Source organism: Micromys minutus (genome assembly GCF_963924665.1).
Source record: "Micromys minutus genome assembly, chromosome: 24".
NCBI lineage: Eukaryota > Metazoa > Chordata > Mammalia > Rodentia > Muridae > Micromys > Micromys minutus.
The window spans coordinates 4,479,116-4,496,165 of record NC_137959.1 but is presented as its reverse complement, the minus strand read 5'-3'; the positions used below and the strand labels follow the sequence as shown (position 1 = coordinate 4,496,165).

Below are 17,050 nucleotides of genomic sequence, written 5' to 3'. Positions count from 1 at the left end.
GTAGGAAAGGAATGGGCTTGGACAAAATAACTCCAAAACCTCAATCCTCAATGGTGGGCATTGATGAGGTGCAAAGGAATCTTTACAACAAAGCATCCTCAGTCCACATGGAAATTCCTTCTGAGATTTGGTTTGAAAGAAGCGTCATACAACTTCTTTCAAGGCCATTCTTTGGCAGGTGAAGTGGCTCAGTGGGTAAAAATGTTTGCCACCAGGCCTGATATCCTGAGTTCAATCACTGGGACCCACATGATGAGGGAGAGAACAAACTCTCACAGGCTGTTCAGATGTTCTCTGACCTACACACACACACACACACACACACACACACACACACACATTGGGGGTGTTTAATAATGAGCATAGCAAACATTTCAATAATTACAAGGAGAGTTAAGCCCTCTTCAAGTGCAAAGGGAGAGCATGAATATTTGCAAGTGAGGAAACTCCAAAGGATAGCAAATGACCTGCCAATCACAGATCAAGTACAGAGGCACTAGGCTCCAGAGAATACACTGAAGATATAAAGCCCTATTCCTTCCTTACAAGGCATTCAGCTTCCTTTGAGAAGAACATTGCCTTAAGCATCACAGTGAGGGCCTTGGAGAACAAGTAATGGAATGAACTGAGCCCAGGATTATTAATGACAGAGGGACGGAGTGGCACTTCTTGGAAGCATGGCATCCCAGGACTGTTTGTGTGGATGGAAGGAGAAGGAGACTGGGATACAGTTGTGTTTGGCTTCGCTGTTGGTCCCTGCTGCTGAAGGAAAGGGACGTGTACATGAGATGAAGATGGAGCTTTGCTTTCCGGCCTGGTAGTCCAATGAATGCTAGGCTAGTCTGTGAAAGCGTGCCCCGCCACTGGGAATTACATTCACTCTCCATCCTCAGCCAGAGCCAGACCTGAGAGAAGGACCTCATACACACGATTTTCAAATAATGTTCCAGGGAACCCTAGGATACGCTTCATGGGTTCCAATCAATCTTTGTCTTAAACGTAATTTCTAAGGTTCCTTCTGAATTCATGTAACATGTGATTTTAAAATGTATATCCTTGATAGGATTACACATGGAACGTCAAGTCACCAGAGACGACTAAGCTTGTGTTGATGAATCAGTTTCGTTTTGGAAACGCACTGTCTTCTGCTAGCACAAGACCGGTAGACTTCTCGACATCCCTCATTATAAGGAAGCAGCTTTGCTGGTCTTCAAAAAACCCTAGACCTCTGAGTGTCACAGTAAAACCGTACAAACACAGTACACAGCATAGTGTGTATGATGCTCTAAGTCAGCTTCCCAACCGCAGCAGTGTGGATGGCTGGCCTGGGTCATTGCCAGAGAAGGGGCTGCCACGCACACTACACCCCTAGTCTCTACTGACGAGGTGCCTGCAATTCCTACCAGTTGTTAAAGCAAAAATATTTCTCTAGACATTCCCAGCTGTCTCCTGAGCATACCTGCCTTAAATTAAATGCCAGGGTAGGTTCTAGAACATGTGCTTGGGTGTGGCCTCTGAATATGGCTAGCAGACAAAACAAGACGGATATATGCAAAGATACACAGGCCGGGTCTGTCTCGTATGGATCGCAGAACACAGCCCGGGGTGTGTTCCTGGGTGTTCCTCTGGATTAGCATTTCTGATAATGCCAGTGACGCTTTGGGTCTTAATGACATTCCCATGATGCAGACGAAGAACCTACCGTCCAAAGAGAGGAAAACCTCCCAAATATTTGGTCACTAGTTACCAGTGGCTAATACAGAATCCTGGGCAGCTCTGGTGTGGTGATCAGTGGGGATGGTCCTTGTCTAGCACTTAGAATAAGGGGAGAGAGAAGATGCTGAATGCTTGCAAACTCTGAAGGAGAAACTTCGTTGTCACAACTTTTCTTACAAGCATCTGAATAATTAAAGGGACCCCGTGGTTATGGGACAAGTTGTTAAATCTCGCTTACCATTTCCCACAATGTGTCTGCACAAAGCTGTATTTCTTTTAATTGGTTTTGTTTTGTTTTGGGGAACAGGGCGTCTGTATGTATGTAGCCCAGACTGGCCTTGAAGTGAGATCCTCCTGCCTCAACTGTCTGAATGCTGGGCTTGCAAGTATGAGCCTTCCTAGCTAACAAGGCTTCAGTTAGCAAAACATATCTAGAACTGTAACAGACAATAATATTGCTATAAAGACTGCCCCCAAAGAACCAAAGTAACTCTTAAACCTAACTGCTTAGGCTGTTAACTACACACTGCAGATGTAAACAGGAAAATTGTTCTTTTTCAAGTTCCACTACCAAGTGTTTACATAGAGTCTGCGTTTAGTAGATTTTTTTAAAAGTAAACTAATCAAACATTTAAAATACAACAAAGAGAAAGCCAACTCCCTTCTTTTACAATGAGAAAGCATAGGCTCAGAAAATGATCCGTTTATAAAAGTCACAGTTTTCAGTGACGAATTAGAATTAAATTGTAGTTCTAAGGGACTGTATTCCAGCTTCTTTCTCTCTAACACAGGAAGCATGTGGGGGCATCTCTGCACCTGTGATCACACTTTGTCCTGGGGGGAGGCAAGTCTGCACCTGTGAACAGACTCTTTCCTGGGGGGGCATGTCTGCACCTGTGAACACTCTTTCCTGGGGGGGCATGTCTGCACCTATGAACAAACTTTGTGGGGGGGGGGCATGTCTGCACCTCTGAACAAACTTTGTGGGGGGGGGCATGTCTGCACCTATGAACAAACTTTGGAGCTGGAATCTTTCAATTTGCTTTAGGTGAGAAAAATAAATGGTCTTCCGAAAGCATTAGGCCACAGTTTAATTAAATAACAATAACAGTTGGATGCCACTTTTAAGTATTAAACATACTATATGCATATGGAATTCTCAAGACATTACTTAAAAGTTTTTAAACCTTGTTCTGTGTTCTTAAATCACTTTATAACCAGTTTAGTGAAACTTTTAAAGTCTCATATTTCTCATCAATCTCCTTGGCCAGGATTCTGGATAGACATACCCAAACCAAGTAACTCTTCAAAGGTCCCCAGTGACAGTTACAATTACAGACATGGAGCCAATGGGGAAAAGAGAATGGCCATGGGTAACACCAGGGAATAGAGTCACAGGCATAAATAATAAGCCTTTTCTTCACAGGCTAACCTTCTAGTAAAGCCAGTACGAGAAGCTGGGAACGGTGATACACGCCTGCCACTCAGCACTCGGGAGGAACACAGACAAGAGACGCTGAATTCAAGGTCGTCTTTAGCTATTCAGAGAACAGGAGACCAATTTGGGCTACATGAGACCCTCAATAAAACAAAACAAAACAAACCCCACATATAACGAGCAAGAATAGCCATCTGCAGTAATCATCTTAACAGACAGGATGTCTCTCTTGTCAACAGCAGGAAGGACTCGGTCCTGGAAAATCACTCAAGCCTTGTGGAAATGTGAAAGAAAGCTGTATTTAAAATGTGTGCTATTAACACACTCAAAGAATGAAATGCTTTAACAGCATTAGAGTCGCACAGAGACTACAAGGAAGGAGCCCTATAGGTTGGTCCACATCCTTCCCACGACCTTTTGGACTGAGGACCTACCCCAAGGACATTACTTCTTAACTGCTGCACCTGCCATCTTAAATTAACACAGGGACCAAGTTTCTAGATCAGTTCATAAATGATCTCGGTCACCACAGATCACCAAGAGAGTCTGAAGAACTGGGGTTTGTGGAGGACTAAGAAACGGTCAATGACCCCTGCCTTAAAAGCCCAGCTCCTCCCAAGAGGAGAAAGAATCTTTGGAACTTCACGGTTCAAGTGACCAGACCCCAGAACAGGAGAGAAGGCAAAGGCTGGACATGGCTAGAGTGTGCTCAGGAGCCCTCGTTTTCCCCGAGAGCAGAGGGAAGCTGGCTACTCAATAGAAAGGGAACGAGGCAGTTGTTCGGAGAGTGCTAGCCTAGCACAAAATCCTACAACCACAGAACTGGGCGTGGTGGTGCGTGCCCAGAATGCCAGCAGCCACAGTTGAGGCAAGGAGATGAGGATTCAGCACCATCCTTGGGTGTGTGCGGTGGCACCTCAAAAAGCAAACAACAAGCCAGCTAAGCAGAGCCTAACCAGTGTGCAAAGGGCTGGCGTCCTCAGCTTTGCTTTGGAGAGCTGGGGCTGATGGGAAATAGAGGGGTGGGATGCCTATAAATGACATGAAGGCTGTCCAGAAAGAAGGGACTGTAGAGATACATTTCTGAAGACCGCACGGGAAGAAGTTACCAGATCAGTGACTAAAAGCACATGTATTAGAAATGATGCCATGATTTGAAGCCAAGGAAAATAAACAGCGGAGCAGACAGAGGTCAAAAGACAGTTCACTTAACTGAGAAATAAAAATTAGGTAATAGCTAATTAAGTGGTCACAAGCCAAGCCTTTGTAGTCGGCCAGGGCTGACTCTTTGCTCGTGTTTCTTGCAGCCAAGCCCTTCTGGTCTCAGCTTTCTCATCTATAGAATAGGTTCAGTGGCACTGCCCCTCTGCGGCTGCAGGGACTTAAATGAGAAGTTGTATGAAGCAGTTGGCACAGGGCCCGGTTCCCAGAAAACACTTGTGATTAATGATGCTCTTAGGCAGCCGTGGAAGTTAGCAACAGTGACAACAGGGACAAAAGAAGCAGCTTCCACGAGGAAGACATGAGTGGCTGGGTTTCAGCTTCGTGGATACAATTGTCTCTCATAAATTTTCCCAAAGGTCTAATGAGCTAAAACATTATTTTAGGGCTGGCCAGGTGGCTCATCAGGTAAAGGCCAACAAGCCTGACATCCTGAATCCAGTCCCGGGAACCCTCATGCCAGAAGGGGAGGAAACAACTGAATCCTGTAAACTGTACACACACACACACACAGACACACACACACACACACACTCATAAACACTCACACACACTCACTCACATACACACACACACACTCTCATACTCTCACACACACTCATACACACTCACACACACACACTCATAAACATTCACACACACACACCGTCTCTCACACACTCACACACACTCACTCACACACACTCACTCACACACATGCTCTCTCTCACACACACATTCACACACACTCATACACACTCAACACTCACACACTCATACACACACTCACCCACTCACACACTCACACACACACTCACAATAAATAAAATATAATGAGTTTTTTTGACCACCGTAGAGCCAGATACCCAAATGCCCCACAGAAGGAAAAAACCATATCTGAACTCCAGTTATGACCGCGATCCACTGTTATGATGTAACATATTTGCAAACTGACAGGTGAAGGCTTCGGGAATGTAAGTTGGCTCTGCTGTTACCACTCTATTTGTGGAAACATGCTAGGGAGGTTGCCTAGCATGCATAAGGCCCTTGGTTCCATGCCTAGTAGCACACAAAAAAAAATTAATCAAACTTTCAAAGATTCCTGCCGTACAACGGTCAGAGGGAGGCTCCATGCTGGAGAAGCTGGCTAACCCTAGACACATGAAAAGGGCAGAAACAGAACCAACTTCCCGTACGATTACTTATTTACCCTGTCATTTGTGGGATGCATTCCTCTGGGCAGGGAATATTAGAAGCACAGCACCTGGATTTCAACTCCAGTCTCTACTTACTGCCATGTGAGGTTGAACAAGACCTTTAGCCTTTCTCAGTCTCCTCATCCATAAAATGGAATGAGAACACTACTCTCATGGAAAGGGCTCATATGGGGTTCCAAGAGCTAAACACAGCTAAACACGGCAGAGTGAGCACCGAGGATACAGATACAGCAGCAGTAAGTAAATACTTCCGACTCACCAGCCACACAAAGTTTAACACCAGCATGTAGAGGCTCTGCTTGCTTATAATCTTACCCAGTCCCTTGCAATAGCCAGTCATTAAAAGCAAAATACAGTCGCTCTCTCTCTCTCTCTCTCTCTCTCTCTCTCTCTCTCTCTCTCTCTCTCTCTTTCTCTCTCTCTCTCTCTCTCTCTGTCTGTATGTGTGTGTCTACAGGAATCACCAAGCTCAATAAATAAAATCCAGGGTTTCACAAAGACATTCAGACTGACTTCTCATGCACAGCCCCCCTGCAGCTGCTCACCCAAGGAATTTAGTCACATGGCCCAAGAGTGGCAAGGCAGGGCTGAACAGAACAGCTAAACCAAATCTCAAAAGCAGACTATCAAGTAGCCCAGTCAGGGAGCCCGGCCCCCCATGACGATGTCTGAGTCCCTGGCTACCAGCACAGAATCTCACGGTAGGAACGGCACAAGGCTGGCATTTATATGGAAGAAGGCCCGTTTGTTTGTTAAGATACGGCTAAGAAGGCCATCAGAACCACCAGGCAAAGGGGATGACTTAAATGGCCGGTCATCTCCAGCTACCCTTCTCCAGCAGGGGTCTTAATATTTACACATAAGCCTGATTGTCATTCCCCAAAGCATCAAAATAATAAGCAATAGATGGAGGTTTGGGGACAAAAGCCACTGGGAAACAACAAGCTATGACATAGAAACTTCTGTGGGCATCTTTCACGTCTATGTAAAAACTATGGCCACCCATAAGCCAGAAATAACTGTGCAAGTGACTGTCTTTTCCAAAGCTGTCTCTGTGTATCTGAAAGTGGGAGGGACTTCAGAAGGTCTACCTTCCCTACTTAAAATTATCCTGGTGTTCATTCTATGGAGCTAATAGGATGTGGGAGACAGCATAAAACTTTGTCAGCTTCCAGATTAAAAATAGTCAAAATGACTTATATATTTTATTTTGCAAAGCCAGGGACAAAAGAGCCACCCCTTGCCAACAAGCAAGGTGCCAAGTTTCTGTCAACTAGCTGCTTGATTATAATTTGGGGAGTCAGAATTAAATTTATATCTTGAGAAATGGCATCTTGGAGAAAAAGATGATAGAAGACCATTACAGGCAACTTGCAGTTTGTTCCTTTAATGAGGATGCTCTTTCTGTGAGTGTATGTTCCTATGTACATGTGTTTGCGGGTGTGCATATGTACACATACAGGCCAAATGTCAACCTTGAGCATCATGTTTAGGAGCTGTTGTTTGAGATAGAGCCTCTCACTGTACCTAGGACTTGACAGTTGGGACAGTCTGGCCTCAGGGATCCACCCCCTTTTCTCCTTATCTGTGGCATTACAAGTTTGTGCCAGCTTTTCACATAGACGCTGGGGATTAAACCCATGCCTTCATACTTGCTCCAATAAAGATTTCACTGAAAGAGCCATCTCCCCTTGTCCCTGGCTCCCAGCATTTGGAGGCTTCCAGTCTAGTCTGGGAATTTTCTTACAGGACACCTCTGATGTCATGAGCCATCTGTGGGTAGATCATAGAGCTCAATGAATGTGACTCAGCCCGGCCTCCCCTTCATGTCAACGTCGGCCTGCCAAGAGGTGTCTAGCTCACAGCATCATGGTCTTTTCATGGGGTTAGACAGAACAAAAGGAGAAGTACACTCAAGACTGAAGCCGTGCTGAAAAATGCTGTACCTGGGGCAAATTTAGGGCATTTTGTTTGTTTGTTGTTGCAGTAAATATTAAAAAATAAAATCAGTTTACCTCTTTACCTGCCCTGAGGTCTCACTCCTCAGGCCTGGTTTAAGTTCGGAGCCGCACGCACCCCTGGCGCCCAGTCAGAGCGGCCAACACAGCCCAACTTGTCCGGACAACTTCCTTCCCATAGCGGTTTTCTACTGCCTGTCTTCTGTTTCTGTCCTGGGGTATTTCTGTACCCCAAAATCCCACACAAGCACAACTCTACAGCCCGATAGCTTTTCATACAGGTTTATATATTCAACTCTCAGTCCACAAACCCTCTACACAACAAGATTGCATCAAATAGACAAAGATACAAACTGCCCTTCTATATGAGATATTAGACCTGTAAAATCCTTAATGTTCATAACTTTTAAACACCAATAAATCCCACCTGGGTCCAGCTGGTCCTTGGGAAGCTCCATGTTGCCACGACTTCTAACTTCAGTCCTCTGACCTCCACCGGGTCACTGGCTTTCTTTTATTTTACTAATTAAAATGGGAAGGACCAGTTGGAGTCATATGACTAGGCAGCCCTTCTTGGGGAAGTGGAATTAACATTAAAATACAAACAGCTTCAGGATAATCTAGAGTTTGTTTGTTTGTTTTGAGGATCACAGGGTATTTTGAAATTGAGTTTTGCGTAGTCCAGGTTGGTCTCTAATTCTCTATTAAGTAGCTGAAAAGTAAACTTCTGATCCTTCTGCCTCTACCTCCCTTGTGCTGAAATCACAGGTGTGCAGCACCGTTTCCTGAATCTGTGGTGCTGGAGATTACACCCAGGACTTTGTATTTTCAAGAAAAGCATGCAACCAACTGTGTAACAACTACAGCCTGGAGGTGCACATTTCCTATCAGATCAGCTGACCTCGGTCCTGCGCGATGGCTAGAATTACCAAAGGAATGTTAGGAAAATAACAAAGTCTGGGGCCTATCTCATTCATTAAATACTCATTCTGTGGGCCCAGGCATTTTGTAAAAACTCCCTAGGTAGAGTCTAACTTGCTTTGAGGGTTGCAAACTGCTGTTGACCATGGGAGTCAGGCCAGGACAGCTGGAGCAATAGCAGCTTCCTAAGCTGGGTAAGCACTCCTCCTTGGAACACTCCCAGTCATGTGACCCGGGATAGGTCACCTGTCACACAACAACCTGCATATGTCTTCTGGCTTCCAGGAAAGACCTGTGTAAACAGGAGAGATACAGCCCTGGAAAGCCTGAGACCCAGCTCCAAAGCCAGAGCAGAGTCTACAGAATCATTCCTTTGCCCACAAGTGCAGAGCGCTAGAATTTGGGCTGAGCCAACCATGATTGTGAGCCTGGGTCTAAGGGGCAACCTGGTCTTTAGAGGATTGAGTATTAATTCAGGATTCGTGGAGGAAAAATAACTAGCAGTCCAGAGACTGGATTTTATTTCACAAGCACGTAACCAGGAAACCTCTAAATTGGGGGCTACAGTGGCTTCGACCTTCCTAATGCTGAAGCCCTTTGAGGTAGTTCCTCATGGAGACCCCCAACCATAAACGATTCTCACTGCTACTTCCCAACTGCAATTTTGCCATTGTTATACATCATAATGTAAATATTTGTTTTCTGATGGTCTTGGGTGACCCATGTAAAAGTGTCATTTGACCCGGGGAGGAGCAGAGACCCACAGGTTGAGTTAGAGTGCTTTTAAAACCACATCCCACCCCATGATTGTGAACCTCTGCGGTCTCCATTCAGTCAGCTTCTGCTCGGTTTTAATCGAAGGAGCAAAAAGCATCAAGTGTTTTTTCTCTCTCTCTCCTTTGTCACCACGCTTGAATTTGTCACTGTGCTTGGTCTTTGCAGACTGATCTGGCACAGAGACTCCCAGACAAACAGCTGCATACTATGGTACCAGCAGGTGCAAGGACAGAGCCCCAAGGGGGGGAAGAACCAGTTCAAGAACAATGGTGCCATTATGGTTTTAAGGGACAGGGCCTGGGGCTAACCACTACTTCACAGCATTTGAGGGCAGGAAACTCAGCCATAGCTCCCTGGGACTGTGTCCCTGGAAGATAGCCACCAAGAGAGACAGGTAGAGCACACAGCAGGCAGCAGCAGGGCTCGACCAACCACACAGTTGGTTGGGGATGGGGATCTCTGCAGCAAAACATATTCCTTTCTTTTTATCATAACTTCTTCTCCCGTGGGCAGCATTGCTACAGTCACCAAGTTTACATTTACATCCAAATATGCACACACAAAAAAATTACCAATGCATCTCACTCCCTGGTGACTTTATAACAGGTTGCTAGGTAACAGTGCATACAAGTCAGGTTTCAAGACCTCTAGTAAGCCTCCATAAAATAGCGGCATGGGCCTTTTGCATAAACAGTGTGCCTTTGCTATCTGTTTCCTTACGCCAATTGATCAGTTGGTGAATTCTCCCATAGCCAAACTGTAAGAAATCCCTCCCCACCCCCACCCCCCACTCCATCCCCACCCAACCCCCACCTATAACTGACAACAACAAACCCTAATATCTAACGCTTTGGCACACAGTGCTTCACCCCATCCTACAAACTGCTTCTCCCTCTCTCTGGGCTATTCGAAGCCCTAGCTCTACGCAGCCAAAGCCTTCTTTCATGCTCACTGAGATACGCTGGCGCTAATAATTACCACTGTCTGTGGGATGGGAAGAGCTGCCGCTCAGAGCTGAGCCCAGCAGGAGCCCTGTATCCGACACCAGTGATTGTAGCCCAAGATCAAGCCTGCCAGGCACCGACCCTGATCCATCCTCCACTCATTCTCTAGATCTGAAAAAACAAAACCTGGAATCGGGGCGAAGGGAGTACACCTTAGTACAGGCTGTACACCCCTACTCAGTGTGTTCTTGTCTGCTAAGTAAGGAAACATCCACCATGCTAAATTATGCTAAGTGAACGTGGCATTTGAAGTCCTTCTCTGGGGACTGTATAGTAGGAGGCCAGAAAAATCTGTTTGGGGATTTTTATTGTTATGTTATGGATTTGAGGGACAGGGTTTCATGTAGCCTTGTCTGGTCACCTCCCAGGATTGGAGGTGATCACCACCATGTTTGAGCACCCTGCAGGGAACATCTTAAAGGGTCTGGAAGGGTGCAGGGAAACACTTATTTCCCTCATATCTTGGAAAAAACTAAATATATATCTTAGAGCAGATCCTGTTTTCCTTCAGCCTGAGATGAAAAAGGAGAGAAAAGATGCAGACCAGGGACCTGGGCCAGATGGTATAAAGCCCCACAGGTCCAGGCAGTAGAGCATCCTCACAGTGTTACAGCATCCTGGAAATCCCCCTGGACCAGATGGTACACTTGCCCCACAGGTCCAGGCAGTAGAGCATCCTCACAGTGTTAAAGCATCCTGTAAATCCCCCTAGACCTTCCATCTTAGATCATTTCCTGGATACCTCGTTTTTCAGCCCTACCTTCTTCTGCCTCCTCTACTCATGTCTCCCACTGCTAAGGGGCAAAGATCAGGGTGAGAAGGTACATTCCAAAAGACCGGACTGAAGTGTCACAGAGCAAAGGGACTTCAGAGTGAAGCTGAGCCTCTCATTCACCTGGCAATGACATTTAGTGAAATACTACGCATGGTCCATTTAAAGGAAGGCGGTGACCAATTATTCTCCATTTAAAGGGTATTGTCAATCTCCAGAGAGCTGAAATGGCATTTGGAAATCATCCTGGGGACTGCCACCCTCACTGACAGACAGAACCCATTCTCAACCGACCTTTCTCCACCCTCTACAATGCCTTTAAATTTTAAAATCGTATTTTCAAAAACAGCACAGGTCTATTGCTCCGAGAGAGTAAGAAAAACATCCAGCAGTGCTCCACCCCCATGCAACATTGTTAGTTCATCAAGACATTGAAAAGTAAAATACCTACAATGTGCCAGAAATTTAAAAAAAAAAAAGTCTATTAGCAAGACATATTTCATAACTTATACATCAGCCTCTCTTCAAAGGGCATTAGGGCAGCTGGGAAAAGATGCTTGAAATTTTTTCTAAAATTCCACTTTAGTGGAGATGCTCACCATGGTCACGTTCATAGAGACAGAAGGTAAACAGTGTTTGGTGGGGCCAAGGGGAAAGCTGGCAGGGACTTTGTCACGGAGAAACATGGCTGAGAGCAGGACATGTTTCCAGCATGGTTATGCAACAATGTAACTGCTAATGCCACTAAAATGTACACCTGAAAAAATATCTAAACCAGGATAGCTTAAGTATGTTTACCCCAATGCAAAGATCCTGAGAAACTCATGATAACCATTAACATTTGTACAGTTCTTCATGGTAGATTCTGTATATGCTCTTAAAAAAATAAAAATAAAAAAGCTTTGTTATTAAAACAGGAAAGAACCTGAATACCAAAAAAAAGGGAGCTTTGCCTCAGAGACACCAGCACAAAACAAGCAAAGGAACTGGGAATCAAACGATACAACCCCAGCTTACGCCCTGAGAGCTCACTGAGTAAGAGCCCAAATCCAGGCAGGAGGAAGGGGCAATCCCTAATGTTTCCTGACCCAAGCAGAAGCAATTCTTATTTCCAAAGGAGTATAAAAAACAAAGCATTAAAAATAAAAAAGGAAAAAGGAAAAGACAGGAGAAGGGAAGTTGGGAAGGAAGGAAAAAGTAAATTTATCAAAGTGTGAAGTATTAGAGCTCAAGGGACTTTGGAAGCATCTAGCCCTACCATCCTATTGCACAGGTGTAAAAGGGAGAACACAACCCTAAGCAAGTACCTGACAGCTTCATGAGAAAATCGGAGGCCATCTTAACCGAGATGTCCTGGCTGAACAATGCTGCTGCACTGTTGGACACATACTCGGAGGGGTCTTTCAGCTTTGTGTGGTTGGCGGGCCTGTCGGCAGCATTCAGGGTAAAGGAGGTGGGCAGGCCGTTATCTTCCTTGGGCTCCTCCTTCACCAGCAAAGGTGCAACGCCAGCCCCACCCTGGCCAGTCCTCTCTGGCGTGTTAGACGTCATCACGGTCCCCACTAGCTCTGTCCCTCCTCCTTCCCTCTGCTGCCCCAGGCAGCCACTGTCACTGAGGTGGGGAGATCCCTTGACATCTGGGTCTGGGATCTCCTCCTTCACCTTGGCCTCTGTCCTCAGGAAGTGCTGATGGCAACGCATGTGCAGTTTCAGGCTGAAGTGTCGTGAGGATGTGAAAGGGCACAGCTGGCACTGAAAAGTCTCTCCCCGGTCCTGATGCTGATGAACCTGCCAGAGAAGCAAGAAGAGTCGGACTGGTCATCGTGAGCTGATGGAAAATGCCTCTCTGCATGGCCACATGTCAGGAAGTCCCTCGGTTCATACAGGGCCAGGGAGAAAACACCAGAGAGGCTGTTCTCGGTGATGCACTGGATAAAATAGCATCAGTTCTGAAACACACAGTGGGTCCACAGAGGTTAAATCTCTCCTGACCCTCTTAATGCTGGCTTGGGTAGAATTGTTCTAATGAGCTAGTCAATGGATCGCACTTGATAGACCTTGAGAACTTATGGTAATCAGTAGTTAAGGATCAAAAGAGATAATCATTCATTCTCAAAACAACGATCTTTAGTACAGAGTTTACCAACACACACACACACACACACACACATGTCTTCAGGGTGTTCCAGCTTGAAGGATGAGGGGATAGACTACCCTAATCCCCCCAAAGTATCTTGAGCCCAGTTTCATATGAAGAAGAGAGAGAGAGAGAGAGAGAGAGCACATATGGGCAGGAGGAAACCAAGTTCAACTGTCACTAAAGGGTCGAGAAGGTGGCTATTGTGAAGAGCAAGGGCAGCCATTTACACCCAACTCCAGACCTGTGTGTACTCGGGACCTGTAAAGATGGCAAAAAACTTTTCTTTCTCCCCATCACTACCAAATTTAGTGCTTGAAAAAGTGAGGAACTCATTGGATTGGCCTGAGCCAGGCTTCGAGCTGGCAGGTGTTCATAAACTTGTGACGTCCCCATTCATCCCGCCAAGGGCTTCAGTATTGACCTGTTACACCCTGCTATTTCAGGACTGGCCCTCCCTCAAGTACGGACTGCCAATGGTGTAGATCTGTGCCAAATGATTTGGGGGAGTTGTGTGCTCTGAACAAACAAGAATGTAAGCGATTGGCACTCAAAACAAAACTGATGCTCCATGGGTCAGGGGTGGCTGGGGTGAGATTTGAACCTGGGTCGCAGTGGAGTTAAATGCTCACTTGTCCATTTTTACCACCTGGCCACTTTACGCGTGTCTCCTTTCCAAGAGAATAAGTTTTACTGCAGCTGTTTATGCCTTCTGAATGAAATCCAAAAGCATTCTTCACCAGCCAAAACACACTTTAAATAATGTTAAGTGACCAACAAAAGCAAAGAAATTAAAAGTTAATCGTGAGATCTGCTGCCACAGCACCCCACTGTGGTTTTCTGCAAAAAACAACAAAAGATATTCTGGGCCCTTTGAAGCCTGTGTTTCTCAACAGAAACAGTCATAAGAACTTAAATCCAGTTGTGACAGAGTCCTGCCTTGCCCATTAGAAGGCTTCTTCTGTACCCCAGCAGAGGGCGGAGGTGAGGAAACACCCCAGAACATCCCTCCAACAGAGCCCCTTCCGTTGTTTGCCACATTGGGGCCTCTCTGGTCACTGATGTCCCATGGGCTTTCTCACAGAAGCCAGAGCTTCTCCACCAGCTCCTCAGCCTGGCTCACTCAGGAAGAGGCCGCTTGAAGGCCTCAGGTCACAGTCTCAAGGGCTCCTGACAGGTATCAACACAGACATGCCTAGAGCCAGGAGGTAAAGGTCACTGGGCAGGAAGCTTCCTGTCCCTGAGCCTGGTGCCACAGGGTGGATTCCATTTCAGAAGTGTCCTCACATCTACTGACCCCAGAGATGAGATAATCCAGAAACAGAAGCTCCAAAAGCCACTTGGGGAGAAGAAATGGGACAGATGAGCTCTGATCTCAAAATCCAAAGGTGATGGGGGTGGGGGCACTCTGAAAACAGGCACAGTGTGCAAGATATATTTGTGGCTCCTTTTCCACCTTAGCCTGGCCTCGTGCTTAGTTCTAGGAAATTTAGAATAAGTTGAAAGGCAAAACCAGGTACACATTGGCACTTGACATTTATTTGAGCCACACCTTCTCACTCAGAATGTCGCTTAGTGTGGACTTCAAGAAAAGTACTGTGTCCACCACCTGGCGACTGCGTCACCCTCCTCTCCTGACAGGAGAGAGCTTTTCCGTTATAATTGTGATTCTCTTGAGCCATCACATGCTTTGAAATCCCACTTGGACCTCTACTGAGGAGAAACACGGGTCCATGGCACAATAGACTCACTGGGATCTCTCACAGGTGTCACTGACGTGACACCAAAGCTAATGGACTAATTCTCTAGGATAATATACATGGGGCACTTGGGCTGATGTACTTCAAAACTTGGAGAAATTCTGGACTCAATTTCCTTAGGGGACCAGGCCAGGCAGCTGAGGGTCTTATGAGTTGGTCCCATCTCTCTAAATGGTGGCCTGGGAAAGGCAGAACTGACATGTGACCTCTGGCTCACTTCTTTTCATGACTTTCTGTGTGTTCTCTGGCTTCTCAGTCCTCTTTGCCTCTCCCTTTCAGGTCAAGCCTATGGCTCTCATATACAATTTCTGTACATTCACTCTCCCGGGAAAGTTGTACACTTCATGAAGTATCAGACAGCCCTGAGGAATCCGGAAGCATTTTCAATTCTTTATGTAGCTGATCACTAAAAACACTTGCACAATACCTTATGAAGGAAACAAAAGCTTGCAAAAAAAAAAAACAAAAAACAAAAAACAAACAAACTGTACAGTGCCTAGGTCTGTGTGTAGGAACACAGTAAGTACTGAATTGGTTAAACAAATAAAGGAAAGCCTCTTATTTTTTCTGGCATAGACCAATATAATCAATACAGGAGATTATATATCCTGAAAATAACAACTACTTCTGCGGGATGAGATGAATAGCCAATTTCGTATTATTTGTATCACTTTTGTGCATTCTCAGCACTAAAGATAGATCACGAAGAGAGAGAGACTGTAACATTTATTTTGGTGTTATTTCTTCCAGCATTCCCTTCATTATCCCAAAATGTTAATGTGTTGTCAGATGGCTTTGGATGACCATGACTGTATCAGCTGTATTTACTGACGGTCGCTGCTCCACACTGGGGCACTGTACTTCGGCTCTATGTGATGATCTCATTACCTCTTACTGGGTGAGAAAGACCGTATGTTTGTTTTCTCCATCGCTGGTAACAGAGTTTTAGAGGGCTTCGACCACACTACCAACTGCTCACAGCTCCTCAGGTGTGGATCCTCAACAAGCTAAGATCACAGTCAGAGAATCTCTTGAAGCTAAATCAGATCTTAACCTCTGATTAGAGTGCCCCTACCTCCCAGATAAAATTCATTTTAGAAAAATTATCTACATCTACAGCCTCTGGTAAAGGTCACGGAATACAGATATACCATAACACTCCCATGGAGAAAATGTTTGCCCATTTTTTGCAAAATTAAATTATATTCAATTTAAAAAAAAAATGTTTTACGGCCAACGGGAGGAGGAGGGCAGGGACAAGGTATGCCTTTGATGACATTAAACTTGCAAACGTTTCTCCAACTCTCTTTGTCAGAAGCTTGAGTCACAGCTCAACAGGGTAGGACACCATGAGTCTGAATAAAGTAGCGGCTTCACACAACTGCTTTATTGTAGTACTTATTGATTTGTTCTGAAAGCTCTCAGGATCCCACGACCTGCCGAGCCCGAGCATCTCTCATCTGCAGGACTGTCATGGCCGTCCGCCTCGGTCATCAAGGTGCCAGCTCATCTCCCTGTTGTGTCAGGGTCAGCAGTTCCTGCTATTGAAACCCGGCCTTTTTTCCATGGGTTTATAAATAGGTTGTTTTAAGTGACCCTGAGCTGAAACCAAGCTTACAAGGTGTCAGGGCAGATGCAAGTTTTCTGCTCGCTGAAGCTTTAAACGTGTCAGACCTGATTTCTGAACACAGCCTGGGACACAGTTACTAACACACATGCTCCTTTCAAAAAAAGACATTCCGTTTGAAGTCTCAGTGCTACAGGTTTAAAGTATGACGTTTTCCAGACGGAAGAGGTGACTAATGATGGGCTAAGGTGGGCTTCATAAAATTCAGCCAACTGAGACTTCTACTTAAATGAATTCTGAAGATGAAGGGCTGGCTGCTGACCTCAGGAGAAAAAGGCAAATGATAGAAAACCAATTACATCATAGATTTGCTATTTTAAAAGAAAACCTTCTAAGCTGTTTTCCGTAGTGAATAGAAAATTTGTGTGACGGTACTTTCTGCGGCTTCAGTCTGAATAGCGATCACTGGGCAATGCTAAAGATTCAAATGCAAGATTTCAACATAAGCAAATATCCACTAGATTTATCCCTGGAGGAAGAGACCCTTTACACATAATGTCATGTCTAAGCCACACTGAAAGTT

The 17,050-nt window shown here is 45.4% G+C and overlaps 1 protein-coding gene across 1 annotated transcript in view; it reads right to left on the bottom strand.

Annotated features, from left to right (window-relative positions):
• ZNF827 (zinc finger protein 827) overlaps window positions 1-17,050 on the bottom strand; it is a 152,554-nt gene that overhangs the window by 94,310 nt on the left and 41,194 nt on the right. Inside the window, exon 4 of the mRNA XM_080937496.1 lies at window positions 12,311-12,791. Within this exon, the coding sequence (XP_080793622.1) occupies window positions 12,311-12,791 (481 nt within the window). The remainder of the gene's footprint in view (window positions 1-12,310; window positions 12,792-17,050) is intronic.